The sequence below is a fragment of the Trachurus trachurus genome (assembly GCF_905171665.1).
Source record: "Trachurus trachurus genome assembly, chromosome: 8".
NCBI classification, from domain to species: domain Eukaryota; kingdom Metazoa; phylum Chordata; class Actinopteri; order Carangiformes; family Carangidae; genus Trachurus; species Trachurus trachurus.
In genome coordinates, this window is record NC_139905.1 from 28,588,532 (window position 1) to 28,614,835 (window position 26,304).

The 26,304-nt window shown below is 43.2% G+C and overlaps 1 protein-coding gene across 2 annotated transcripts in view; it reads right to left on the reverse strand.

Moving 5' to 3' along the window:
* Window positions 1-25,986, reverse strand: part of rbfox1 (RNA binding fox-1 homolog 1) — a 92,087-nt gene extending 66,101 nt beyond the window's left edge. The window contains exons 1-4 of one of the 2 annotated variants that reach the window (XM_083978104.1): window positions 25,847-25,986; window positions 19,189-19,482; window positions 2,029-2,175; window positions 1,858-1,911 (exon numbers count right to left, since the gene is read on the reverse strand). In XM_083978104.1, coding sequence (XP_083834230.1) covers window positions 1,858-1,911; window positions 2,029-2,175; window positions 19,189-19,482; window positions 25,847-25,885 — 534 coding nt within the window. In that variant the 5' untranslated portion in view covers window positions 25,886-25,986. Of the gene's footprint in view, window positions 1-1,857; window positions 1,912-2,028; window positions 2,176-19,188; window positions 19,483-25,846 lie in introns of those variants that run through there. The other variant, XM_083978105.1, reaches the window with a different exon arrangement.
* Between the last annotated feature and the right edge of the window lie 318 nt (window positions 25,987-26,304).

Sequence of the window (26,304 nt, forward strand, 5' to 3'; positions counted from 1 at the left end):
ATGAGACAAGAAATCAGTATTTCAGCTTTTATTTCCAGGTATTTACATTAAGATATGTTAGACAACTCAAGTCATGCGAGCCCGAGCCATGACATTACCTCCATGAGAATAAGAAGGCCAGATTGGCAGCCATATATATGGGGGCCATAAATGGAAAAAATGGGCCATAAATGGGAAAAAATGGGCCACAAATGGGAAAAAAAAAACTGTAATATGTGACATGTGAATGTTTCAATAGATATAGATATAAAGATACGTTCAAAAAAAAAAAAGTACGGAATCAGGGCTACGATGTTCTGGGATAAATTTAAATGAACTGATAAGACAGAGGTGAACTTGAAAAAGTGATGGAAAGACTAAAGTGTGGAGAAAGAAAGGATTCATTGGGCGAAAGTTGTTTAACATGTCTTGATGTAAATACCTGGGAATTGAAACTGGAATACTGATCCTTTGGCTCATATTCAGCTTTTGGTGTCAAATCCAAATGTTTTCAGTGTACAGAAAAAAAAAAAGGAATTGGCCTAACTGTTCCAATACTTTCTGAGGGGACTGCATGCTTTTGGCTGAGAAAATTTAAAGGATCATAGGGCAGGATTAATGAGAACGGCCAGTGACGCGACGGCCGCTGCGCGTAACTACAGCAACCAGCGAAGCCACCGGCACGGGAGCGCGCACAGACTTTTCACTGTTTACTTTACTCTTTACAGTCTTTCCTATCTGGGGAGGGTGGGGGGTATTTTACTGTAGGTTCTCTCTCTCACAGACAGACAGACAGACAGACAGACAGAGACACACACACACACACACACACCTTCACTGTGCTGCAGCAGGGGGCTGCTTGTCTGTTCCTACAGGCCGGTACTGAGAATTAACGCGCCGGGTCCGGGTGTCGGACCGCATCTGTCAGGGTCCGCGATCCCATGCAAACCAATAAACACCGGACATATTCATGATTTCATAAAAATAAAAAAAACGGACGCGTCGCGGACACGCCGGCCAGGACGGGAAAAGTGGACGTGTCCGGGCAAAAGGGGACGTATGTCCACCTGCCTCTGATAACGTTATTAAAGTTATAACGTCGGCTTTTAACCGCTAGCTGCGGCTAACGGCTAATAATAAGACAGTAGTGTGATGAGGGAGAGGGTGTGTAAGTTAGTGACCTGCTGCTGCTGTGTGCGTGTGTGAAGGGAGGGGGAGAGAGAGTGGGGGGGGTTAACAGGGCTTTCAGTTGTGCTGGGTCGTTTGCTGCCTGGCAGTAACAGTCATTTGGATCCACCGTGGTTCAGAGCGATTGATATAACAGGGAGTGTCGCCACTCTATTACTTGCTCTGCCGCGGTTGCCCTCTTCATGTCTCCGTTCCATTGATCCATTCGAAGGCAGTCGTGGCCGCGCTGACGTCAGGTCCGCCGGCCAGTGCGCGAAATTCACCCCCTGAATTGCAGCGCATTTTGCAGCACAGACCCCGGTCAGAGCAACGGAGAGATACGCGGGTGGGCTCGTTCTTTTTGGTTTTGAACGCTTCCTCACCCATTATTATTTAAAAAACGTAAAACGCATGGGTATTTTCTCACAAATCCTGCCCAAATCCTGCCTTATGATCCTTTAAGTTATATTTCATGCATGTGGTCTGTTTATTATTTCTATAAGCAGGGCAGGGCTCATTTTTTCACTGGCCTGTCAGGAACTGACTATGCTGCACCAGGAAGTTTGAACTCCAAATATGACTTCAAACTCTGTGCAAACTGTCTTGTCTATTTTCAGTTATGCTGATTCAGTGGTGAGGCGTTAAACAAACACAAAGAAGCAGAAGCAATTTAAAACAAAGACATAGAAAGAGAACAGAAACACCATGTACCTTGGAACCTCGCTCATTGAAGATGATCTCCACATCTAAGATTTTGCCGAATTGCTGTGAAGAAACAAGCAAAAACAGAAATGCTGGGTAATCTTTTGCAAATCAGCAGAAAATTCATAAACAACTGTTTCTATTTCAATAAATATGCATGTTAGGTATTGTTGCACTTACGCCGAACATTTGCCTGAGGTCTGGGTCTCTGAACCTGAAGGGGATGTTGGAGACGTGGAGTCTCTTGGGCTGGGCCTTGCTGTCTGTGCTTTCAGGTATGGTCTGTGTCTGTGGCTGACTGTCCGTTTGCGCCGCATCGTCTGTCTGCTGGGAAACACAGTGATGGAGAATGAAACTCAAGTTTAATCACCCCCCAAAACCAAACCTATAGAATCACATTCTGGTGGCTATCTGCTCCATAATATCTATGTGAAGTCTAGAGCCAAGTGTTTTGTGAGGTCACAGTGACCTTGACCTTCAGTCTCGAGTCTTTTCTGGAAAACAATGCCATCTTTGAAAAATTCCAATCTGGTTTTAGATCTTGGCATTGCACTGAATCAGTCCATAACAGTCTGGAGTATCCGGTCCTCAGAACAGCTCCTGTTGGAAGTACCTTTTCCAATTTTAAACTGTAGCTGCCCCTAAATTGTGGAACTCCCTACCCCCTGAATTACAATTTAATGACCTGGCACTCATCAAGTCTAATCTTAAGACTAATTTATTAAAAAAAGGCTTTAATATCCAGTGACTCTGACACCTTTTGTTTTTACATTTACATACATGTAAATGTTAAACCCTACAAAGGCAAAGTGCAGTAGCTGTAAAAATGCCGAACTGAGAAAAACAGCTTTTTGTTTTTCATTGTCAGGTTTAAGCATCAAATTATGAATAACTACCAAGTCTATAATTGATTAGATAAAGGTGGACTGAATTAAATGTATTTTGTCTTTCTGACCAATTTTGACCGTTTTATGGCAGATACTGCACTTTGCCTTGGTTTTACTCCAATGGAATTATAGAGTAAATTCTAGAAGTACAGTACTCTTTGCAGATACTGCACTTTGCCTTGGTTTCACAGTGCTTTTTTGGATGGACAGCAAAATAAAAAGCCCAATAACTCTGTTATTTTAGTAATTTTAGCACTACCAATATCAAATTCTACCAGATTGAAGAGAATATGTCACACTTTTGATTGGTAAAAAAAAAAAAAAAATTGAAAAAAATGCAGATACTGCACTTTGCCTTTGTACTATATAAATAAACGTTGATTGATTGATTGAGTCCAGCTGAATGACTGATTTGGTAATGTTTGTACCAAACCACATATAATGTGCTTCAGACAGACCTGAGGTGGAAATCACCTTGCTTTTTTCAAATCCTGTTAACTTCAAACGTCACATTGTCACAGTTTTCTCAACATCAGCAGTTACATCACTGCTGGTCTGCTCTTCAGTCCAACATTAAAGGTGCATTGTGTAGGAATTACTCCCATCTAGCGTTGTGGTTGTATATCACAAGCAACTCAATCGTATTTTTCATGCTGCATTCACGTGAAATTGGGCAGACGGCAGACGGACGACAGCCGCTGCACGTAACGGCATAAACAAGCCTCTATGTAAACAAGTGGTCCGTCAGCACAAGGCAAAACAATACACGTGACAATATGTTGTCATGGCGATGTCATATTGTTTAACTGACCCACGTTTTACCGTCTTTCTCTGGACTTCTGTGACTAAAATGACATCTGGTTTGTTACCGACGGCCGTCTGCCCGACTGCAGGTGAATGCAGCATCAGTGTAACGCTCCATTCCTCCTCACTGCGTTACCGCGGTGACTTTTCACAGACGCCACCTCGACCTGAGCCGGTGTCTCCGCTGAGTTTCCGTGGTTTCCTACCGTCACGCTGCCACTGAACGTAAAAACATGGAGACACCACATGGCAGCCAGCACCGAGCTTACCCGCTCCCTGGAGATATGAATGATATGAACGGCTAATTCAGAGCTGAAAGGAACACTTCAGTTTGTTGATGGGTGGGATTACTGGTTAATGAAAAACAGACTTTTGAACAAAATAATCGATTCTCGTGAATAGATAACAGGAGAAGTTACACAATGACCCTTTAAATCAAGGCTGTTTTGGAATCAAACACTGCTGTGCAGGAACCAGTCTTTTAAAAATGGAGTGGTCAGAGCAAAGTGCTGATGGAACAGAAGACAGATCCCCCCCCCCTATGTGGAGCCTTTGTGCTCCTGTCAGTGGAGCATCAGCTGGGAGAGTTTCCAGTGGTCAGCATGTTAACGCCCTGACACTGAGGACACTGCAAGCAAACAAAACCAGAGACAGCCGCCCTCGCTCCTTGCACATTGTGTGTCTACAGAACTGACTGTAAAACATTAACTGTTATGGTTTGTGTCTCTCGTCTAGTTCCTGTTTTATTTTGAGGTTCCTATCTTGCCTTCCTGTGTTTTCCCTCTTGTGTCTCACCCGTGTGTGACTGCCACACCTGTGTCTCGTTTCCTTGTGTGTTTATCAAAATCAAAATCAGAAAGCTTTATTTAGCCCAGACAAGACATGGAACTTCAAAATGAAACAGGAACTAAACAGGGAATGTGAGACATAAACCATGACATTAACTAGTTCCACTGGCTGAAAGAGCAGGACCTGCAAATATTTGGCTTTTGTCTCCAATGAGAGAAAAGTGTCTCCTGCACTTGTTTGTGTTTTCTCAGTCAAACTTCCCCTGCAGTGTATAAGTCGCCTGTGTTTACCTGTGTTCAAAGGACTTGCCAACACCCACTAATTTAGTTGTAAGTAGGGTTTAAGAGAGCATGTTCCTCAGCCAGAGCCTTAAATGCTGCATGTGTCATTTCCCAAATTGGTCTTTATAAACACAGGCTGCGCAGTGAGAATGTGTCACATCTCACACTCGTTTGACCATGTGTACACACAGTCATCCAGACTGACAGGGTACAGTAACGTTAAAGTAGAATATAACCCTAGAGATGTAATTTATCATGACATGAAATAACCACCTTCGCACATTCGTTCATTATCACGTCAAGTTTCAGTTTTTGTCTACACAGCAAAACCAATTTTAGAATTCAAAAACAGAGTAGCTTGTGTTTGTGCCCAGTGTTTCCTTTAGCATTACTGTAACAGTCTTGACTATCAATATATGAAGTTCACAGTAAAGGACTTTACACTTGTAACAACTGTACTTAAAGGGATAGTTGAGTTTTTTTTAAGTTTGGGTGTATGAGGAACAAATGGCCCCTCAGTATAATATCTGCAGGAGACAACTCTCTGCTAGCCATACCAGCTCATAGTGCTGCACAGTAGTGGTGTATCATTTGCAAACGTTTCGTTCAAAAGAACGAATTGTTTGAGTGAATGAACTGAACGGAATCACTTCCTGACCTGAGATCAGCAGCAGCGTGCAGGCTGGCAATGGAGCTGCTGTTTGGTCTGTGAATAACTGAATCACTCGGGAACGGTGCATGTTCAGTGATGCGTTCACTGAATGTATTTGTCACTCAGGGCTGAGGGCTCACATTCAATGTAGTCTTGTGTCACTGTCGCTTGTTGATGTCTGTATAGAAAAGTTTAACAAACTTGCTATGTCGCTCGCAAACATCTTCAGTGAATGTACTGATACTTTCAGTGAATGTATACTAGTCAGGGCTGCCTAAAAGAAGTCCCATCTCAAAATAATACAACAGAGATATTTCAACATTTTGGCAATTTTGCCTATTGCCATAATCCCTATAGTTTTAGGAGTAGGTTCATCTTTAATTGTCGGTGCAAGCTGTTTTTTAGATCGGCGGGGCAGAGCTAACGCAACAGAGGCGCACAGTATTTCCACGTTTCCATCATCAAACTAAATACACAATCCAACAACTCCAAAACACTCTGGTGGACAAGTTGTGACTTGCACATTCACCACGCTATGAAATAATAACGTAAAATTATGTTACATTACGACACATGAAGCAAATATGCGGAACTACTTGCATCATTCTGCTGAGCAGCCGTGTCTGGAATGTAGTTCCGGCTACGTATTTGCCTTGAAAACAGCTCCATCTCATTTCCACAGCGTGGTGAATGTGCAGGTCACACAAGTCCACAAGAGAGTTGTGGAGTTGTTGGATTGTGTATTTGATGAGTTTGATGAGGGAAAGGAGAAAGTACAGCGCACCATGCAAAGCTCACGTCTCTGCCCCGCCGATCTAAAAACAGCTTGCACGGACAATTAAAGGTAATGAACCTACTGATAGGGATTATTGCAATTTGCAAAAATGTTGAAATATCCCTTTAAGTGCACAATGTATATAATTTTTTATGGTGCATCAAATAGTCTGAAAAAAAGCAGTTTATTTGGAACTAACCAACTCACTCAGCATTCCTCCACATGAACTGCTTTTGGGCCAAGAGGTTTTTGTTTGTCTTCCTAGGTCATGAGTTTAATGGAAGTGAGGAGGCAGGGATATCGGGTCAGACAAGAGAGCAGAGCCACAGTTTTTGAAGCGCTCTCTGTGCTTTCCACTTGTTGGCCCATCACTTTAATCGCCTTCTTTTTGACTGCGTTTCAGTAAACAGCACAACTTGCGGTTGTTTACGAGTGTCTCTGTGAATTTGTGGAGGTGAAGACCGATCAGAGCGTCGAGCTCGGGCCAGGGGCGGGTCCAGAGTATTTTCTGGTGGGGGGCACAGAGGGTAACAACAGTGAATTTGGGGGGGCCACCCAAAAGTAACACAAATGAAGGCTGCCACTGATCACTGTCTTGAATATTTATATTGTACAGTTACACACTGTTTACAGTATGTCTTCATCTTGCTTTTATTGGCCACATTGTAAGGAAGAGGAGAATTTATAGTCAATCAATAATCAACTCTATCTTGTAACTAAGAAATCCTAGCAGAATAAGCAACACAAAAAAAATTCACAGTGAACAGAAATATCTTATACTCTTAGCCAGTCGTTAGAGCTCAACTCTGTACAATAAACCTCTCAGCGTTTTGTGTAACAGTTGGTCAATACGGAATAACCAGAACAAGCATTACTCAAATGGTAAAATTGAGAACAATAACAATCTTCCACAATTTTCTTTATTTACTAGACTGAACACTGGGATGTTTGCTGTACAGAGTTGATTAAGAGCCTCAGTCAGAAGTTAGTGCTTGTAGCTCTGTAAGTCAATGACCATTTGACGGGACACACAGGGTGGCCAATCAGATTGTAAGGGGTGGGGGGGGGCAGGTGCCCCCTTGTGCCACCATGGAAGACCCGCCCCTGGCTCGGGCTTCATTCACTGGAAACCTGCACTCATATCAGAGGTGGCCTTTCTCCTTAGAAACCATGAATCAGAGAGAAGCCTGAACCGACCCCCCCCCCCCCCCCCCCCCCCCACACACACACACACACACACACACAGATGCACTCACACATAGCACACACGCACCGTATCAGCAGTGTTTGTCCTTTAGCACTCTGTGTGAGTGAGATCAATGGCTGTGAAACACAAGAGAGAATTCAACAGCCTCCTGTTACGCTGCAAGTGTGTGTGTGTGTGTGTGTGTGTGTGTGTGTGTGTGTGTGTGTGAGTGAGTAAACGGTTGTGTGTGCGTGTGTTACACAAACTGTTGATGTGTCTCTCTCCAGGGTTGTTCATGAGTTAACATCCCCACACAGCAGCGAGGGAGGGGGAAACACCCACAGCAGTGAAAAAAGGTGTCCTTAAAAAGACAAGAAGTGCATTGACACTGTGTTGACAGGTCAAAGACATGGCGTGTGACACGACTGACATAATGTGTCTGTGTTTCTGCTTTGGTTGAATAATTCATGTGAGCAGTAGAATGTGTAACATACTACTGTACAATCATGATCCCACAGAAAGACAATGTTCTCCATTCTTCCCTCTGACTCTGTCTCCTGCTCGCAAACAGTCCCAGGCTCCAGGCCAGCTAAAAATACAGTTTGCATGTGTGTGTGTGTGTGTGTGTGTGTGTGTGTGTGTGTGTGTATGTGGGTGTGTGAGCTTGAAAAGAAGAAGCAGCATAAGGCCAGCAGACTGCAAGTCTTCCACGCAATGCCTAGGTATATACGAGCACATATGGAAAGGAGTGTACACACACACAACACGGACCGCCATCTGTGCAGAGTGGTTGGGCGACATCCGCCTACACGAGCGGCGAAGGAATAAAACAAACAAACAGCGAGACAAAAGCATCCTCATCTCATCCCTATTGGCACCAGACACTGATATGAGGTGAGGACGGGCTCAACGTAGAGCTGCTTCAGACATATTTGGAGATATCAAACAGAGATGATTGCCAACATCATGCTCTCGAAGGCGGAGAGAGGACAGTGAGGTGAAACCTGGAGAGAAAAAAGCTTTTTCAAAAACTCTGTCCGTCTTTATCCTAGAACGTGTTCAAAAACAGGGAAGAAAACGCGGCATCCACAACTTTAAAGGGACATTGTGTAACTTCTCCTGTTATCTATTCACGAAAGTTGATTCTTTCGTTCAAAAGTATGTTTTTCATTAATCAGTAATCCCCCCCATCAACAAAGTGAAGTGTTCCTTTCAGCTCTGAATGAGCCGTTCATATCATTCATATCTACATGGAGCGGGTAAGCTCGGTGCTGGCTGCCATGTGGTGTCGCCATGTTTTTACGTTCAGTGGCAGCGTGACGGTAGGAAACCACGGAAACTCAGCGGAGACACCGGAGCTGTCGGCTCAGGTCGAGGTGGCGTCTGTGAAAAGTCACCGTGGTAACGCAGTGAGGAGGAATGGAGCGTTACACTGATGCTGCATTCACCTGCAGTCGGGCAGATGGCCGTCGGTAACAAACCAGATGTCATTTTAGTCACAGAAGTCGAGAGAAAGCCGGTAAAACGTGGGTCAGGTAAACAATACGACATCGCCATGACAACATATTGTCACGTGTATTGTTTTGCCTCGTGCTGACGGACCACTTGTTTACATAGAGGCTTGTTTATGCCGTTACGTGCAGCGGCTGTTGTCCGTCTGCTGTCTGCCCAATTTCAGGTGAATGCAGCATGAAAAATACGACTGAGTTGCTTGTGATATACAACCACAACGCTAGATGGGAGTAATTCCTACCTTTAAAGGTGACGATGTAGGCCAAACTTTGTGCAAAATTCTATTTTTGAGTAAATCCGGGATGAAAGTGTGTATTTTTTTTTTCGCATTGGATAATGCAGGCGCACGGATTATACGTCAGCCTGTACACGATTCATCAGCCACTGATATTGGATCTGTCATCTGTCAATCAAACGTCTGAGAGACACACACACACGGAGCTCGGCCTCGCCCCAAACTTTGAATATCCCGCCCGCTCGATAACGACCAGTCAAATTCGTTTTCCTTACTCGGGTAAACTCGTGTTGCAGCTCGTGACAACTCGTCGCGACAAACAGGACAAACGGCCATTTCTGTACACCTTTAAAAGCAGGATTGTTAAATTATTTATCAAAAGGACAATTTATCCATCAATGATTTCAAAATCTGATTCACAAAAACAATGTGAAACATTACATAAGACAATACATTTATTGATTAATGAATAAATAATAGAATTAGAAAAAATATTTCAAAAGGCAATGTAAAAATGGGGGAAAATGGCTGAGTTTCCTTTTCCAGTTCCCTTTCCAATTCCTATTAGCATATCAATTTAATTTAGCTTCTCCTTTTAGCCTCTCTGACACTCTGGGCCTTTGGTGTTTGTAAAAAAAAAAAAAAACCTCACTGGTTAGCTTTCTAACCAATCAGAGAGCTTTGTACATCACTTGACCATTGTGATTGTTAAGTCGTTTTTGAGGTCTTGAAGCCGAAAACCCACATCTTTCACTTTGTCTCTCTTCTTTTGCTCATGGCAGTGAGACCTTTGTGGTGAAGACAGCAGCTCCCATGATCCCATGCTACTTCATGACATTACCTGATGCTATCTTCTGTCCTTATCTTAAGTGAGAGATCTCTATAGAGGCAGAAGTTTTCCATCTTATTACACTGATGCATATGCTGTGTGTGCTACTCCGGGAGATGGGGATGTGGCCTCCATCTAGTCCAACTTCAGACTAAGACCTGCTCCTGAAGTGACCTTCAGCTCTTTTGAGGATTGAAACCATGAGCTATCAGTGGCCCTCTCCAGGATGACAGATTATGACCGGTCCATCTGCTGGGCTCTGCAGACTTCCTGGCCCCTTATTCACAATGTCTAGAGGGATTGGAAGAATTTATCTCTGGTCATTCTAATTATAATATTCACCTCAACAGGCCTGCGATGCTCTAAGTATGTGTGACTGAATGTCAATGTAGTAACACTAAAGAACGATTCTGTCCTGCCACTGCTGCCAAGTGTTTGCTCGTATTGGGAATAGCTGGGTCTCTGTTATCAATGTTATGAACAGACTGTCTAGACCAAGTGCCTTTAAACAACTTATGTTGTGATTTGGCACTATATAAATAAAAATGGGCCTGACAACAACAGACCAAACTTTGGAAAACCACAATAAATGAAGCGTGACTTAAGGGAGTTGAGATTTTCCTGAAATTTTTCCTTCCAGTACAGTTTGTTCCTGACTGCAGTTTCAGAGTGGAGGCCACGGGATCATTAGAATCAGATGAGTTCATTCCCAATGAAGCATGAACGTTTGCAGAAATGTGGAGTCTGCAATGGAAAAGGTCCTCTGGGGAGCATGAACCTTTTCTTTTTACCTATACTCCAACGCCAGGACACCTTTGTTGACACAGAAAACACCACTGTTGTGTGTCTGAATGGAAATGTGTTGCAGTTGGATGTACTGTATATGATGTGTCTCTCAGGTTTCTGAAAACCTTTTCTCTCTCCCTTCTACCCCCTCGCCACAGCCAGCGTGAGGCTCACAGTGAGGCTGACGTCGCTCTATAAACACTCCGACCAGATGAGATCATTCCTCCTGGATCCACACACAGCACAGCACAGCACTGCTGGACGAGGCAGCGTGATCCCAGACCCCACCTCCAGCCACTAAATGTTAAAGGGATAGTTCAACATTTTGGCAAATTGGCCCATTGCCATAATCGGTATAGTCATAGCAGTAGGTTTGTTACCTTAAATTGACGGTGTAAGCTGTTTTTAGAACGGCGGAGCAGAGCCGCTAGCTGCTCAGAGCTACGCTACGGAGGCTAATGGGATTTCTGGGTTTCCCTCATCAAACTCATCAAATACACAATCCAACAACTCCAAAACGCTGTCGTGGACAAGTTGTGACCTGCACATTCACCACGCTATGAAATAATAATGGAACGTTACGAGGCAGAGTTGTTTTCTGAAAAACTGTCCCTGAAGGCAACGCGCATCAGCGGTTTTGCATGAATTTACCTCTAAAACGGCTCTGTCTCGTAACCTTCTGTTATTATCTCATAGCGTGGTGAATGTGCAGGTCACAACTTGTCCACCAGAGCGTTTTGGAGTTGTTGGATTGTGTATTTGATGAGTTTGATGAGGGAAACCAAGAAATCCCATTAGCCTCCGTAGCATAGCTCTGAGCAGCTAGCGGCTCCGCTCCGCCGTTCTAAAAATAGCTTACACCGACAAATAAAGGTAACGAACCTACTGCTATGATTATAGCGATTATGGCAATGGGCCAATTTGCCAAAATGTTGAACTATCCCTTTAAGTGAATTAAAGTAGAAGTTTAAGTCATGATAAAAGTGTATTTACATTAGCATGTGTTGAAATGGTAAGTACATATTGAGGTTATAACTCAAGATGCATCCTGTCAGTTGATTAGGCTGCAATGTTGCCCAGCCGTTCATGATATCACCCTTATAAGTTTATTCTATTCTTTGAACACTCTTCTCTTCTGTTTTGCTAACCCTCCTCTCCTCCATGTGCATTTGTTTTCAACAAAGCCGGTGAGAAGTCAATCCATGGATTCGATGTTACCATGTGTATATTTGTGTAGTCTTATCTGTCATAAACAAGAGATTACGGGTTACAGGGCGCGTTTTGTGTGGCGGTGCCGCAGAGACGAGAGCTGGGACACCGGGTCGGAAGGTATAAAGATGTAGCATAGTTAAGCTAAAAATCCATCCACTGTAAGTTACAAGCTGTCATACAACATGAACAGATAATAGATGCTGACTATACAATGACTGTTCTGATCCATCTGCTGCTCTCTGGTTCTGGTCTCATCAGACTCATCTGAGTCTGACTAAGGCTCAAACATGAAGCTGAGATTCTCTGATGTTTCCTCCTCTGTCCACCTTGATGCTCTCTGCTCTCTCACCTTTCAACCTGGAGCAAATGTTGGAAATTATTGGAGCCTTAATTATGCAACAGTTAGTGGTGGAAGAAATAGTCCTACATAACTCCAGTAAAATCAGTTGAACTAGGCCTTTTAAAGTGTTTTGTGCATTTGTTAAGATAAATGGTCTCTGACATTTTTTTTAAATTACATTGGTAATTGATACATTGCAGCATTTTACTGCTGGGCCTGCTTGAGATCATGGAGCTAGTTTTAACTCGATATTATTCAAGCATTTTCCAACCCACTGGCTGGGTCTGCCCCCAAGGAAAGTAAAATGAGAAAAGAAAAGAAATTTCTGTTTTTTATTCAGTGATACAGTATATAACTAAATATTACATTAAGTATCTGAAGGTCTTTTGTAGTGAATTGTAGAATCAAAGTGTTAGCCAATCCATTGATTTCCAGGATGTTCACATATGACAGTCTCTAGAGATTTTACAACAGCAGCTTCCAGTGAGCAGCAGCTCTGTGTTGATGAGAGAGGTCGGAGGAGAACACACAGACTGGGTGGAGCTGACAGGGCCGGACTACAGACACTCAGATAACCACTCTACAACACGGCTGAACTGAAAAGCTTCTATTCAGGAACCACCACGTCCAAACAAGAGGAGGATCAGATACAACAATCCACATCAGGTTTCACTTCCTGTCACCAACACTGGCCACCTGAAGACCTGGTCTGATGGATCTAGATTTGTGCTTAATCAGCAGTTGGTGGGATCAGTTCCCCCAGTCTTTCTAGTCCTACATCCAGTAGAGCAGTGGTTCTGATTTTTTACATCAAGGACACCAAAACTGACACAAATTAGACCACGGACCTCCCCCATTGAACAAAATTTTAAACAAACACCAGAAACACGAAAATATTTGTTCCAAATAATGGCACTCTTTAGTCAATGTATGTTCAAATTGGGGCCAATGGTGTTATATTTGGAAACATTTTAGAGAAATTTCAAGAAAAAAATGTAATCTTTACAGGTACATTGTGTAGGAATTCCTCCCATCTAGCATTGCGGTTGTATATCACAAGCAACTCAATCGTATTTTTCATGCTGCATTCACATGAAATTGGGCAGACGGCAGACGGACGACAGCCGCTGCACGTAACGGTATAAACAAGCCTCTATGTAAACAAGTGGTCCGTCAGCACGAGGCAAAACAATACATGTGACTATATGTTGTCATGGCGATGTCGTATTGTTTACCTGACCCACGTTTTACCGGCTTTCTCTCCACTTCTGTGACTAAAATGACATCTGGTTTGTTACCGACGGCCGTCTGCCCGACTGCAGGTGAATGCAGCATCAGTGTAACGCTCCATTCCTCCTCACTGCGTTACCGCGGTGACTTTTCACAGACGCCACCTCGACCTGAGCCGACAGCTCCGGTGTCTCCGCTGAGTTTCCGTGGTTTCCTACCGTCACGCTGCCACTGAACGTAAAAACATGGAGACACGACATGGCAGCCAGCACCGAGCTTACCCGCTCCATGTAGATATGAATGATATGAACGGCTAATTCAGAGCTGAAAGGAACACTTCAGTTTGTTGATGGGGGTGATTACTGATTAATGAAAAAAATACTTTTGAACAAAATAATCGATTTTCATGAATAGATAACAGGAGAAGTTACACAATGTCCCTTTAATCTTTAATTCAGTTAAAAATATAAAAATTATAAAAAATAAAAATAAAAATGGGGACCCACTTAATCCCTGTCAAGGACCCTTCGGGGGTCCCTGGACCTCACTTTGACAATCACTGCAGTAGAGCACTTTTGGGATGTGGAAAAACAGGAGATTGACAACTAGAACTAATCTGCAGAGATGATGGGATGTCAAAGCTAATGGAGCAGAGTCTCAGAGGAAAGTTTCTACAGGTTTGAGTGCAGAGGAGAACCTACAACTTCCTAATAAGAATTAATCCTTTTGAATCTTCTATCATCATTACCCTCATGGTATTTTGGGACTGAAGCTTGCTACAGAGTGAGAAACAGACCCAGAAGCAGAGAGCACATAGCTGGAAAAAAGGGGAAAAAAAGAAAAACAAGGGCAAAAAGATAGAATAAAGTAGTGAGAGGAAGGTTTGATGATGTGGGGGAAGGAGTGGACCAGACAGGCCTGATGAGACTTCCAGATGTGCAAGTATGCCTTCTTCTTGCTTCCAACGTGCTTGTGATGTCTCACTCTCTCCTCTGGTAGAATAACTTGTGGGTTTTCACTCTCAGCACCCAGTTTTCTAAGAATGACTAGAAATGTGATACTCCAGCACTGAGACATAAAACAATCCCACGTCGTAATTATGGCCCCATCTGTTTTATACTTTCAGGTTTTCTTACTAAAACCTCTGCTCAGTGTCCCCCGACCGTCCTGTCATCTTACTGCTGATCAGATGAGAGGGGATGGGGACAGAAACGCTGCTATTTGAACAACTTGAAGGTGTTTGACTTCAACTCCACCAGGTGATGTAATACTGAAACATAAAAGTTTGGCAGGCGCTCAAACACAATGCAAAACTCTTTTGATATTCAAAGATCCACAGTATGCCCACATATTGTCTTGCAAACTTAAAGTAGTAAAAAATAAATAAAGAGAGCACATCATCATTGAGTACAGTCAGAGAATCAATGAGTGAGTCTCCATCAAATGAGGTAGGGGAGGTGATGTTGTGGTGCCACTGCTCATCTGACACTTGGACAAAGGCAAGCTCCCAGTGCTGGGTCAGTGAAGCAGAAGCATTGCCACTGGTAAGAAATGGTATAACGCTTCCTGTCTCTTAAAGGGATACGCCAAAAATGTTTTCGTACCTTGCCTCACTCCCGAGTCCATGACAAGCAGATAGACACCATCCTTTCGACTGTGCATGCAGTAGCTAAGGGAGATACCTAATTAGCTTAGCTCAAATGCTGCCTCCGAGCCCGAATCAGCAGTCAGAAGCTGATTTCATTATAGCTCTAAACTCTGTAAATATATCACTTTATCGACATTTCAAAGATTTTTAGGTGAGAAAGTAGCCGTTTAGATCAGCAGTGTGTTGTTAATTTGTCTAAATACCAGCTGTTAACAATTTAGTTCGGACTAATTCGGCGCTACTCAAGCTAGCCGTTGTGACCAACGCACTTCCGGTTACTTTCACAAAATAAAACACCCGTTGCCCTTTACATACAGAAAACCATGACAATAAAATGTGCGCTTTTACTTTGAAATAGGAAGCTAACCTACCCTCGATGTAGCTAGCTTGAACCAAAATAAACCGTCTTTGCTTGAACCCTCCGTTTTGACCGATCTCGTCCCGTTACCGGCATTTGACCGCTCAAGATGCCTTACCGGAGAGTTTTGTCAGCTCTGAGACGAAGATCGGTCCGCCAGTTTCCGTTTAGAGTTGCTGAAGAGTTTCTCTGATGACTTTAGGTGGAGGCAGGCTAACACTACCTATACACTTCCAGCGTTTGAGCTAAGCTAATTAGCGTTGCACCAGGTCTGCCCGTATCCCCCTTGTTACTTGTTACATGGACTCCGGAGTGAGGCAAGACACGAAACAAAATGTTGGCGTATCCCTTTAAGTCAGCGTGGCAGTGACAGCTTGTTCATGTGATGAGGCATATACAATACAACAATAGAGTTTGAATTTGATTTGATCTGTGTTGACAGATCTCTTCTGAGTTTGCTGCAGACAGAGATAGAGACTAGTTTATAGAGGTTTTTTTGGGGGGGGGGTTTGTCAGATTGACCAAGATCTGTTGGTTGTGAAAAAGTAATCCAGTATTTCTTGCAGTGATTGTGGGGTGAAAGAATAATAACCTGTGATCAGGTTCTCTTCTGGCCTGCTGCTGATCTGAGGGGGCAAGGAAACTCACATCATACATGATCTTTAGTGGACTGTCTCCTTTGTCAACATGGCTAAAGAATGGGATGACTGTCTGAGAGTGAAGTTAACGCTTTATAGAAATAATCTTATTACCAATTAGCATCCATAGTTAAAAGCCTGCTAAAAGGGAAATCAATCATACAACATGTTCTGCCTACACGCTCACACTGCACTACCCTATTTCACAATTATGTCTTAATTAATTTGGAAATTGTGTACCTACAGATTAACTTAAATCTTAATTCACTATTCGCTGTTTTTTTTTCTCTTAAAACTGTCTCACAACATGTCAGATTGTTGAATGATTGATTGAAGTCTGATCTGGCTGCTGTTTGCTACATACGGATTTGTATGGTTTTAGTATTTCCTATAAGTCAGGTTCTTCCCAGACATGGACTGCGCTTTAATCAAGATTTCATGTGTGAATTGAGTTTCAAAGTCCAGTTGAGAAAGAAAAAGAAAATTAAGCATTTTTTTTCCTAGTGTTGAGCAACCATAATATAACTATGCAAAATAATACCCATCTTTATGACACGTAAGGTCAGCGGTGTCATAAATATTTATGAAAATGAACAGTTATAAATCCAGAGACCAAATAACTTGCAGGATTTCTGTTGCCTGCAAGGCTGCACTTGTATATGCAGCATTCAAAATCATATGAATTCTATTAGAACAGTAGCTCAGCTAGATTTACTGTATCACTGTTTTATGCCACCAGTCAAGATGCACTCAGTCTCTCCTGTTCCTGCTACTGTAGTGTTGAATAATGATCAGAAGGTTTTTGTTGTTGTTGTTGTTGTTTTTTCATTATGTTAGGATGTCACAGTAAAGTTTTGGTCATGATATTGCTTTATCCTACTAAACATTTATTTTAAATTGTGTCATAATTAGGATATAAAGGCCTTATGGCAAGAGACATATGGTTGTAAGGTCACAGTGACCTTGGCCTTTGACCAAATTCTATTGTGTTGACAAGGCATATGCCAACAGAAACTGATGCAAGGTGCAAGGTGAATTTTAGTGAATTAATCCTATAACTTGCAAAAGCTGTGATGAGAAACCAAGCTCTCAAACTGTCTACTGCCTGGTGCATGAAAATCATTTTCTGGATGTGGGCGGCACTTTCAGAAAATGGAAGGCCCTGCATGGATTAGCAGAATAGACAATGGATGGATGGATTGACTTTGTAAAATTTTAAATTGCTGGGGTCAAATTGACCCCAAGGATTAATGCTAGCTAATACATTTGTGGATAATAGAAACAAAAAGTTCTGAACTCTGAGCCTAAGCCTGATCCTTTACAAAGCTCCACCTCTTCACTGTGGTAATTGGGTAGAATCAGAGTCTAAATGTCTTTGTAATGTTACACTGGGATCTGGTCCTTGAGCCCCACACCTTCAAGTGATTGTCCAGTTCTACCAAATTCTATCTTCAGGTCTTGGTCCAGCTTTATGGTGCGTTCCAGGCAGGCTTTTGAACCCGTAAGTCACGACTTCAAGTCACCAGTTACGAGTTTGTAGCGTTCCAGGGCAAGTTACGAGTTACTAACTGGGAACTGGGAGTACATCGATCTAGTACGAGTTCACAGGTGGGAAGGTACGAGTTTGACTACGAGCCTCCGAGCCCGAATCAGCAGTCAGAAGCTGATTTCATTATAGCTCTAAACTCTGTAAATATATCACTTTATCGACATTTCAAAGATTTTTAGGTGAGAAAGTAGCCGTTTAGATCAGCAGTGTGTTGTTAATTTGTCTAAATACCAGCTGTTAACAATTTAGTTCGGACTAATTCAGCGCTACTCAAGCTAGCCGTTGTGACCAACGCACTTCCGGTTACTTTCACAAAATAAAACACCCGTTGCCCTTTACATACAGAAAACCATGACAATAAAATGTGCGCTTTTACTTTGAAATAGGAAGCTAACCTACCCTCGATGTAGCTAGCTTGAACCAAAATAAACCGTCTTTGCTTGAACCCTCCGTTTTGACCGATCTCGTCCCGTTACCGGCATTTGACCGCTCAAGATGCCTTACCGGAGAGTTTTGTCAGCTCTGAGACGAAGATCGGTCCGCCAGTTTCCGTTTAGAGTTGCTGAAGAGTTTCTCTGATGACTTTAGGTGGAGGCAGGCTAACACTACCTATACACTTCCAGCGTTTGAGCTAAGCTAATTAGCGTTGCACCAGGTCTGCCCGTATCCCCCTTGTTACTTGTTACATGGACTCCGGAGTGAGGCAAGACACGAAACAAAATGTTGGCGTATCCCTTTAAGTCAGCGTGGCAGTGACAGCTTGTTCATGTGATGAGGCATATACAATACAACAATAGAGTTTGAATTTGATTTGATCTGTGTTGACAGATCTCTTCTGAGTTTGCTGCAGACAGAGATAGAGACTAGTTTATAGAGGTTTTTTTTGGGGGGGGGTTTGTCAGATTGACCAAGATCTGTTGGTTGTGAAAAAGTAATCCAGTATTTCTTGCAGTGATTGTGGGGTGAAAGAATAATAACCTGTGATCAGGTTCTCTTCAGGTCTTGGTCCAGCTTTATGGTGCGTTCCAGGCAGGCTTTTGAACCCGTAAGTCACGACTTCAAGTCACCAGTTACGAGTTTGTAGCGTTCCAGGGCAAGTTACGAGTTACTAACTGGGAACTGGGAGTACATCGATCTAGTACGAGTTCACAGGTGGGAAGGTACGAGTTTGACTGTACGTTCTAACGGGTAACCATAGGAACAGGTCGGAAAAACACGAGTTACGAGTTGCCTGGAACGCACCAAAAGTCCTACAACCTGATTCAAATTCCAGTCCTACAAACTGTGACTCCATGTCATGGTGCGGTTCTAGAACTCATGATCAAGTGCTTCAACCATGATTTTGCACCCCTCTATCTACAGATTGTGGTCCAGTCTTACATTAACCCATTGGCAAACACATCTAACCAAAGCAACTTAGAAGTTATGCAAAGGTTTCCTACTGCATTCAAGCTTTAGTAATGCCATGTCTTATTTTGCAATCCATTTGTACTACTTGAACTGAATTACACATTCCAACCCTCGAGGCTGCTCATAAAGGAATGGGAGAAACTACTACTGCAGAAACCCACTATTCCAAACTGAAACACGCTTGAACACACTTAAACAGTATTTCCTGTAATGCCTTACTGTGGCTGTTCCGGTGACTGTCTGACTGCCAGAGTCTGATCCACCCTGCTCACTGTGGCTCTGCGAGGACTGGTACATGTTGAGTGGATGCTCGCTGACGGAGGCCTGGACCCCGGTGTAGTCTTGTGGCGCTGCTGGGTGCTGGTGTGGATGTGGGTGAGAGTGTGGATGCGGATGGGGGTGTGAAGCTGTGAACTCGGCTGGAATGCCGTTCTGGGGAGGGGGGGCAAACTGGGCCGATGGGTAAGCCTGAGCCATGGATGGGTCCGGGGGTGCCGCGGTGTCCTGGTTACCCTGTAGGAACAAAAAGATGCACTTTTTAATTTACATCGTTGTAGTTTGTGCTCCTTCTACCACTTTGTTCAGTGCTTCCTAATCAAAATGATACATTCTCAGACCACACTTTATTTGAAGATGACAATCAAACATAGAAAGAAATGTTCTTGGTCAAATTGACCCAATCTGTTCCCTTCCTCCATCCTTCCTTCTTTCTTTCCTTTCTCTCTTCCTTCTTTCCACAATACTTTTCCCTTCCTTCCTTCCCTTCGTCCTTACTTCTTCTTCCTTCCTCCTTTGATCCAAATGACCCTCCATTTTCCTTCCTTCCTTTTTCCCTTCCTTCTTTGCTCCCTTCCCTCCTTCCTAGAACGAATCTGTTCCCTCCCTCCATCTTTCTTTCCTTCCGTTTCCCCTTCCTTCTTTCCACAATCCTTTTCCCCTCCCCCTTCCTTCCTTCCTTTTTGACCCAATCTGTTCCCTCCCTCTATCTATCTTTCCTTCCTTTTTCCTCCCATGTTTCCATTTGTCCTTCCTTCCTGGACCCCAGTGGACAGCAGGAGGGTTGGGGTTGGGTTAAGACTTTGATAGTTCAGTTTTTGGATGTGATCCTTTCACATGCAAACAGACTAGAAATAGCAAAGTAAAAACATTATTTATAAACCTTTTTGAATACAATTGCATCTTTTTTTTTTTTTTTTTTTTTTTTACCAAAATTGTGTGGTTTTGCAAACAATTTGTCAGCCCAGTTAGGTCTGTGTAGGTTCTCAGTCATCCATAAAAAGTTGTAGACAACTGGACTTCTTTGTTAGGGTCAGCTGGGCCAAAGCACAACTCATCAGTGAGGCATTATTCCACCCACTCCTCAAATAGGTTAACCAGCAATGGGAGGGTTTCCATGATGGCATCATAGTTGGCTGATAATTGGTGTTGGTAGCCACTACTTCTGTTCAAGGATGGTTGCTCTAGTTGGACCTTATTGGCTTCTACCCGTTTCTACAACCATTTATCTTCTCTGTCCAAATTGTGAACATTAGCATCCTCAAAAGAGTGTCTCTTCCCCTAGATATGCAGATGCAAAACTTAAACTCGCCCTGCTGGACTGATTGAGCACAATCCAGAAAGAGTTATCCTGTTATCCTTAGTATCCTCCCTGGTGAACTTGATGCTCCCGTCTGCTGAGTTAATGTGTTCAGGGAAAGCCTCCACTACATGGGTTTTGATTTTTGCCCAATTATCTTCCACATAACTAAACCAGTCTGTAAGAGCTCAGGGCTTGTTTTTCTACTTTTTCTGTAGAAAACCTTGTTGTAACTTGAAAAAGATGGTGGTCAGACATCTGACCACCATCTTTTTTAAGTTACCACCACTATCTGATCTGGTGTTAAGCTGGTTGTGTAAGGAGCTGTCTTGCTGTAAGCATTTTCTCACACTCTCCACTGTCTCACTAGTGGTATGCATTTGAAGAATGAAGTCACGTCAAAAGACACCATGGTTTCATCCACAGATGAAATTCGTCAGCGAAAGTACAATAGCTTCATTGCCCAGAGGTACGGAACCACTGTGCCAGAGCTAAATATACTGTATCCTGCTGGTTACTGATTACATGGCATTTGGTAGGAATATTGGTGGTCCCCAGATGATATGTCTAATGGTGACACTTTTTAGCCCCAAATTCCTCTTGACTGTAATCTGTGAACAAATTACTAGATTTTGGTGTGTTGTGGATCACCAGATGATGTATTCCTGCAGTTGCTGTTGACCACCTGACCATTTTTGGGAGTGGCTTTCATTACAAACAGCAATTTTGGATTGAATACTCAAGTCTTGTTTGAGTGTTAGTCATTTATTTTGACTCAAAACAAAGATAATGAACAATCATCTTTAGTAAACAGCTATTCTTGGCTACATAACAATAGCAATGCTTACAGATAGCTCCCTTTATACAATGATTTTTATTTTTTTTCCCTTTATACAATGAATAAACAGTGTTGGGCACAAAAGTAGGCTAATTAGTTATAGTTACTAGTTACCCTCCCTAAAAAGTAACGGAGTTACATCTGTGAAGCGCTGGAGCCGTGGACCGATTCCCGACCGTCACCGACAACCAAAGCCTCGACTGGTAACAAGTATTAGGGCAGTTGTAGTAAGCTAGCTCGATGCTAACTTCGGCTAGCGGTAGCAGTTAGCATCTGCTGCTAACACCCTCTTCCCAGCTCACCACAACGGCCTAACAACATAAAGCTGGAGGCTCCCGTTGTTGGTGGTGGTCGGCTATTGGCCCACGGCTCCAGCGCTTCACTCGGACTGTATTTCCTTTCAAGATTCAAGATTCAAGATTCAAGATTCATTTATTTGCCATTTTATGTTTAAACATAATTGGAACGTTCTGTGGTGACGTGTGTGTGTGTTCATTTCTTTTCACATTTCACATCTTTGTGGTCCTGACAACTGCTGCTGTCTGGGGCAGTTGAGCCCGAGAGGAGGGGCCCAGTTTCAATGTTTTGTTTACAAAGTGCAACGAACAAAACTCCAGACTCTACCTTTAAGATTCACCCTAAAAGATAATAAAATGATTTAGTTATCGACATACAAATGATACATTCAATGATGTGTGGAGGAATACTGAGTGAGTTGGTTAGTTCCAGACAAGCAGCTTTTTCCAAACATTTGGTGAACTGAAAAGAATGTGTAAAGGTCCTACACTGAAATGGGTGTATTATTTTCCGATGGGACTTTTTGAGTCAAATAACGGCGTAACAGCGCATTTTATTGTCAGTAATGGTAGTAACAGCGCTATAACGGGGGAAACAATAACTTTTTTGATTAGCCTACTCGATACTGAAATTATTTTTATAACACCGTTATTCCCATCACTTTGAATAAAACATGTGAATACTGTATATTCTATGCAGGGAATGGCTGCTGATGTACAATAAACTACAGGCTAAACTACATTTTGTTTATTATAGATTTGAATGTGTAGAAGACATCTCTGCTGACTGGAGCTGTGAGTCGCAAAAGATGGTGGAAACATTTTTGAGGCAAGAAAGTGAATGTGTTCCCAAAATACTTAGTGAGTATAGTGAGTAAGTTTATGTGTGTGTGTGTGTGTGTGTGTGTGTGTGTGTGTGTGTGTGTGTGTGTGTGTGTGTGTGTGTGTGTGTGTGCGTGCGTGCGTGCGTGCGTGTGAGTGAGAGAGAGAGAGAGAGAGAGAGAGAGAGAGAGAGAGAGAGAGAGAGAGAGAGAGAGAGGCGACTCCTGTGGGACATTTATATCTCGGAGAAAGAGAGAGAGGGGGAGAGAGAGAGAGAGAGAGAGAGAGAGAGAGAGAGAGAGAGAGAGAGAGAGAGAGAGAGAGAGAGAGAGAGAGAGAGAGGTGTAGCCATATGCAGGGAAAAGAAACAGAGAGAGAGGGGGGATGCAGACAGTGAGTCTTGGCTAAATGCTCTGCTGTGTAATGAGAACCACATTTAGAAGGCTGAAATATGCTTTACGTGGCAAAGTGCTGCGCACACACACACACACATACACACACACGGCAATTCAAGGAGTACAATTTAAATTCTGAATTCTGAAGTGCACACACACACACACACAGAGAAAGAACTTCACTCCTTCAGAATAAAATGTCTCCGTATGTCCCCCTGTGTATTAATGCATTTCTCAAAAGACGACTCTGCATTAGAGTCAAATCAGTTTCTATTGTTTTAATCCTAAATGACTTTACCCTTCCTCCATCGATTGACCCTTAATCTTCCTTCTGAGAACACCATAAAATCTATTGATCACACACAATATTGACTTCACTTCCATGAGATTTGTTCAGTCAGCATTCTTCTCCATGGAACTCAATGGAACAGTCAGAACTGCAAGTCTATCAGTGACTTGAGCGATGAAACTTGTACAACTTGGCCATCAGGTTAATGAGTCCAAACAACACTAAACTCACTACTGTTATTACTGAGATTTGGGAATTTGGCAACATCACTAAAAATGCATTCAACTGGGTGGGAAACAGGAGCAGTCACATGATCTAACAGGAGAGAGTACTTCCTGTAAAAGCAGAAACACTTAACTACAGACTCACACCTTTGGTTTTTGCCCTGTCTGTAATGCTTGATGTTATAATGTTAACAACAGCAGGAAGCATACTCTTGCATTTCTTTCATTTACTTTAAACATGCATTGATATTTAATCCTAAATTATGGATGTTGAACACTTTTTGTCATTTTCCTTTCATGTATTCTCTGACACTACATGAACCTGAAGAGACATTATTTCATTTTAACTGCACTTAATAGCTCAAGTGAAAAACCGAACTGCAAACAAGCCCTTCAATCTAAATGGTAAAATCCATTTATCCATTGTTTCCTTGTATCTTGTATACGGTATGACTGGGCCCAGTGGCAGCAGGCTAGCCAGGGTTCCAGATACCCCTTTATCTAGCAAGATGTTACAACAGCAAGACCACACACACACACACAGATATATACATATAACCTATCCAATGTGATCTGCCTCTACCCTGGGGCCTCCTCCCAGCTGGATGTGCCTGGTAACCGGCGTCCAACAGGCATCATTATCAGATACCTGAACCACCTCAAGTGGCTCACAACATAAAGGATCAGTCACTCTACTCTTCTACTCCCTTCCTAATCCCAGACACCATAGGTAGGAATTCCAGCTGCTTGTACCTACCATCTCATTCTTTTTGGTCACTACCGAGATAGCCTGAGCTGGAGGAAGTTTAGCGATTAGCCTCTCATTGGCCGGAACGAGCCACCCGGCGGAAGTCCCGCCCTTCCTGTTGCCGTTTTCCCAATCGCATCGGAGAAAGGAAACAACAACTGGAAGCACGTTTTTTTTCTTTTATTTGTAAAAGTCATATCGCAGACTTTACCAAATTTTTGATGTTATATGTTGCTGTGATGTAGCCATTTTTCATGTCACACCAAACCTGTTTCCCCCCGGGCAAGCGCACCACTGCTGTGGCACCACCCACAATGATTGTGATTGGTTGAGAGAAATCAAAACAGCTGATCTCAGAATCGGAGTCGGTTCAGCCAGACCTTTCTTCTCTGGAGAAAGGTCTGGTGAGCGAGACTACTATTGAGATAATAGGTGAGGGCTGGGTTAGGGTTTAAGTATGCATCAGAAGTTGGGAGGTTGAGGAACGTTGCTGCTATTAAAAGAAAAGCTATGCAGGTGTAACGGAGGATCTGAGTGCACTCACTCACCCATAAAGGACGTGCAAACCCGACTGCCAAGCGGTCATTGACCTCTTGGCACAACGGTTTGCATCGTCGCGTGCCACCTGGGGCAGTCCGTACCGAAACACAACTCACAGACCCAGATAATATTGGCTACACAACCTCAAACAACCACCAGGTCGATTGTTCCGTATGATATGACCCACAGGAGCATCTTCTGAAACAGGAAGCTGGTTGGTTGCCATGGATATGATAATAAAGAGGCAGAATGTACCAACAGTGTTGTCATGATTCTGATTAAAAAAAAGAAAAAAGTGTCAGTTGACAAACTGTGTGGACCCTGGCACTCAGAGTTGGACAGGTTTCATCATAACACTGGGAGCAAAAACCCATGTGTGACAGTCAGGATGCACTCATCCACTGTGGTTCAGCAATGACATCACAAAAAAAAGGCAGGAAGGATTGAAATGTTGGAGGATCCACGCTTGATTTTCTGACTCAAACTAGTGAAGCCTGCAGCTTCAGCTGAACTTTGGGAAATTTCTTCATTTCGCCATTTTTTTTACAGCAGTCTGAACACAGTCTGAATGTGAGCAGTGGGAGGGACAACAGTATAAATACGACCCCAGAGTGTTGTATTTATACAGACTTGAAACATGGCATTCCTCGCTCCCATTCCCTAACTGTCGAACAAACACAACAGACCTTTTCCCAGTTCGCAGGGTTCCTTTGCTTCATTCCCCTCTCTCTCTCTCTCTCTCTCTCTCTCTCTCTCTCTCTCTCTATCCATCTTTCTCTTTCACTCTCTCCTTCCCTTCCCAATGCGTAAATTCATCGACTCCTGCATGCCTCTGCCATGGATGAGGATGAAAGGGTGAAGTGGAGAGAAAGAGATGCATGCACACACTAAGAGACACATAAACAGAGCATGCAGCCCTGCGTATTAAACATGCATACGCACACACACACACACTCAACCCACAAAAGGAGCATGCAGCATGCTGACTTCTGCAGTATACACACAGCACAAACAGTGTGGAGCGAGAGAGCGAGTTTAGAAGTGACAGTGAGCCGAGTGAGAGGGAGAGAGAGAGAGAGAGAGAGAGAGGAGGGGGGGAAGAGAAAGAAAGACAGACAATGGAAAAACAGTGTGTATTCTCAAAAGTACCTGCTCTACCATCTCGCCTCTGCCTTCCTCCATGCACATCCAGCTGCGCTATAAAGTCCAGCCCGCCAGTGTCTGCCTACAGCTAGCATCAATTATGGATGGCTTTGTGTGCGTATGTGTGTGTGTGTGTGTGTATGAGTGTGTGTTGTGGGGGGAATGAGCAAGAAGTAAAGAGGAGGAGGTGCCACTGTGAATGAAAGCAGCAATCTCCAAAATGTTTTCACCACTCTCTTTTCTCTGCTCTCACCGATCCTTCCCCTCTATCTGTGCCGTTCATTTCCTTGTTGCTCTCACGTCTGCGTTACAGCATTCTACGCATTTAAAAAAAAAAAAATTTTACTCTCTGTCCACTCTTCATGTACCGATTGTGTCTGTTACTGGTGGAACTTTCCAAATCTGACACTCACGCCCACGTCATGCAGCCATGCAGTCGTGCAAGCCAGCTGTGTGGAGGTTAG